The sequence below is a fragment of the Diprion similis genome, chromosome 10, assembly GCF_021155765.1.
Source record: "Diprion similis isolate iyDipSimi1 chromosome 10, iyDipSimi1.1, whole genome shotgun sequence".
Lineage (NCBI taxonomy): Eukaryota > Metazoa > Arthropoda > Insecta > Hymenoptera > Diprionidae > Diprion > Diprion similis.
Window position 1 is genome coordinate 8065921 of NC_060114.1, and position 3250 is coordinate 8069170.

Consider the following 3250-nt stretch of genomic DNA (forward strand, 5'->3'; position numbering starts at 1 on the left):
CAGCTTAGCTATCTTCCGAGCCCATGGAAATCAATTCCCAAGCGTCGAGTGGCATGAACAGGCATTAGGCTCCGGTAATACGCAATGATTTATAGATTTTCCATTTGCGAGTGAGAAATCAGACTCATAAGTTCGACTTGAATTTATCCTTACGCGTATGCCGAGTTCGTATTAAATTTCTTCGTAACCCCATCATATTGGAGTAAAATTTGGTTAAAAGGGCAGCTTTATGGTGTCCACTAAAAACAGTCAAAAAAAAATTCCATGACTCTCATTGACTAAAATCCTAAGTAACAGTGCCAATGACAGTCACTAATTAATGAAGCTATGATTGAACCGGCATTTAAAAATATAGTCACAATCTATTTCATAGTGACGGAAAGTATTTTATATTATACATCCGAGTTTAAGCACCGAAATGTTTTTCTCAAATCACTTTGTTACCTATAAACGTTTACAGCGAACATTTTCCAATTTATATCACGAAAATTTTAGGATAAAATTTAGATTCACATACAAACGTACTTATTAAGTAGACAGAATACCAATTTTTTTTTTTTTTTTTTTTCATAGACCACGGCATCCTTCCACTTACGTCAATCCCTGCATCTTGTCCACTTTATTTATAATATTTCTGTGGGTGCACAACGCTAATCAAAGAAATATACACTGCAATAATGTTTATTTTACCGAGATTATAAAAATGTATTTCGTGCATGGTAGGAAATTTCTCGTCCGAAAAGCACTTATTATTTGACACGATTTTTTATTGATTAAAAATTTCTAGCATGCGATTATTTCTAATTTTGATTTTTTGTAGAATAAGCTTAGTTTTTTCTCGTTTCACCGAACCACCGTTCATTTTCCCTAACCGACTGAAAGACTTCTTGATTTTCCTCTGAATCCCAGGCTTTCCCTGACGAGTGGCCACCATAAGTTTTATTGTTCATAAAAAATTATGAAAAAGGTAGTAGAAAAACGGGTGTATGAAATATGATGAGGTAGATTATCTTCACTAGTAATAATAGCAATAATAATAATATTATCAATAATTATACATTTTATCTGATGAGAGATCATTAAATTACGATATAGAAATATTTTGAATGCGATCCATTTGTCGCAATTGGACTTGGAGATGTTTTAATTTTCCAGAAACGAGACAAACTGCGTCAGCTTGTAGAGCTGGTCCTCGGTGAGGCTGGTTTGGACAGGATGCTGTTCCTTATCTATTCTCTTCGGCTGTACCATGTCACCCTCGATTTTCCATCCCCTCTCGGTAGCGAGAGTCTGCGCTTCCGGCGCCGACAGTCCCGTCATGCCGGCTAACGTGATCAGCGTTAACGAGGAATATGCCTCTGATATCAACGTTATCGCGCGTTCCCGAACATTGTCTAAAACGAAATAATTTCAATACTGTTTGTTCTCATGTTTCACATTTCCAAGTGAGTTTTCATTAGAGTAGTCATTCTAAAATTTTTCCCGTTTTCTATGGATTAAAATATATCAAAATCAATTTGAAAGAAAGTAGCCGAAATTCCAGATTGTTATCTCAGTTCTAAGTTTTGCTCTAAATCCTTCGAATCTTTCCATTTGGATATCGTAGGCTTTTTGACGATTCACGGTACTTTTTTTTTACTAAGGTGTTTTGTCAGAAAATCTGAAATATGACAAGCTTGAATAAAAAAAAAAAAAATTATATTGTGAAATCCCAAGAATCCCGATATTGAAATGGGATGATTCAAAAGCTGTGAGTAGATCTTAGAATTGACATATGAGCCTACAGTTGTAGCTAAATATTTTTGAATCTACTTTGATATTTTAGCCTATAAGAGCTACAAAACTTGCGAATGACTGTAACCACCCTAATATTTTTACTTGCTGTTTTATACAAAATCATTCATTTAGTATTCTAATCAAGAATTTATTTACACCTAAGGATTTTGATACTGAATTTTCTCATCATCAGATTTAATAACCTTTGAGAGCATTCATTATGCTGTGTATGTCTTCGCTCCATTCAGTGCTCAGAGCTGCATGTACTGCAGGCCAGTCTCGCTGCCACATTCGCTGCCCGACTAACCAGACCTGCTGAAGTTCAGCGCTGTTTGCCTTGACATTGGCCGGTATCCGTTTCCACAAATACTTAGCATTGCATCTAACGAACAGAAGATACAAGGTCTAGTAAGTAAATCTACTATATTTCTCCTCTTCGTTCAGATGCCTCTGTATGGCTTACATGTCGTTTTGGTATAAGTAAACGGCCAGTAGCTGGGTGTAAGTCTGTGGTGTTGCGCCTCCAGTAGGTGCCTGAAACGAAATAAAACAAAGTTTTTGATTGCAGATATGGCAGAGGATTCGGAAAAGCTGCATTGGTTTTCATTTTCAAGTTAAATCATCAGTTCCAGCTTTTGAAAGTTTTTAGGTTAAATTTGCATTTTACTTGAGAAACTAAGATAAAAAACATACTGTACTAGGTTAGCTTGTTAGGTTTAATCCATTTCGAAATTTTTTGTAATTGACGTATGATTTTCAATGCTTATAATAATTTTTTAAGAAACTGTAAGTGTAGTTAAGATGAGGTTAGGTTTCCGTCGGCAACCGTTGCGAAGAAACGAACATTTTCATCGGCTAACCTCAAGTTCTGCCTTCTCGAGCTCGATCAGCAGCTTCCCAACCTCCTTCAAGACCATATTGAGCCTCCACTATGGCTCCGTGCGCTTTTTAATCGTTACAAGTTTTCCCGAGGGTGATATCCAATTCGATTTTCAATTTGACAGTTTGCAATTTTCTTGAAAATTCCGTATTTCATGCGCGCATAACTGTGTCTCTTTCTCACTTGAGATCTTAGAAGTAGACAAATAGTTCGTCTCTCTGCGCATGCGCAGCAACGGTGAATGACATGGATGTGTGCCCGATACACAATATAAAGGAATTAATTTTTTTTTTATAAATCCACGGGAGTAAGCAACAGAATTTTTGCAAATTTGGAAATTCAGAAGTCTTATGGCAAAGAATAGAATTCTTTATAAAATTTTCGACTTATCACGACACCAGAAATTCAGAAAACCAAACCAGGACACTGCAATGCAACTTGGGATAAAATATGATATCGAACATTATCATTTATCAACTGAACTCTTAGAACTATCAACCGCAGTGATTCTATTTTGAATACAGGAAAATTTCTTAGCGTGAAATTGCTTCTGGTTCCAAAGGAACATCTGGGCATTAAAAGTGACTCAAGAGA

General features: G+C 36.0%; 1 protein-coding gene across 1 annotated transcript; it reads right to left on the reverse strand.

Moving 5' to 3' along the window:
- Positions 1-985: 985 nt before the first annotated feature.
- On the reverse strand, positions 986-2841 carry LOC124410821 (COP9 signalosome complex subunit 8). The gene is made up of 4 exons (XM_046889468.1): positions 2637-2841; positions 2240-2310; positions 1980-2158; positions 986-1394 (listed from the first exon to the last, which is right to left on the reverse strand). The coding sequence occupies exons 1-4, from the start codon at positions 2691-2693 to the stop codon at positions 1144-1146; spliced, it is 558 nt and encodes a 185-aa protein (XP_046745424.1). The 5' UTR covers positions 2694-2841; the 3' UTR covers positions 986-1143.
- Between the last annotated feature and the right edge of the window lie 409 nt (positions 2842-3250).

Coding starts and splice junctions, on each gene's coding strand:
- LOC124410821 (XM_046889468.1), bottom strand. CDS start 2,693: ATGGTCTTGAAGGAGGTTGGGAAGCTGCTGATCGAGCTCGAGAAGGCA. Junction 2,159..2,239: donor TACTTATACCAAAACGACAT/GTAAGCCATACA, acceptor TCTGTTCGTTAG/ATGCAATGCTAAGTATTTGT. Junction 1,395..1,979: donor CATAATGAATGCTCTCAAAG/GTTATTAAATCT, acceptor ATTTCGTTTTAG/ACAATGTTCGGGAACGCGCG.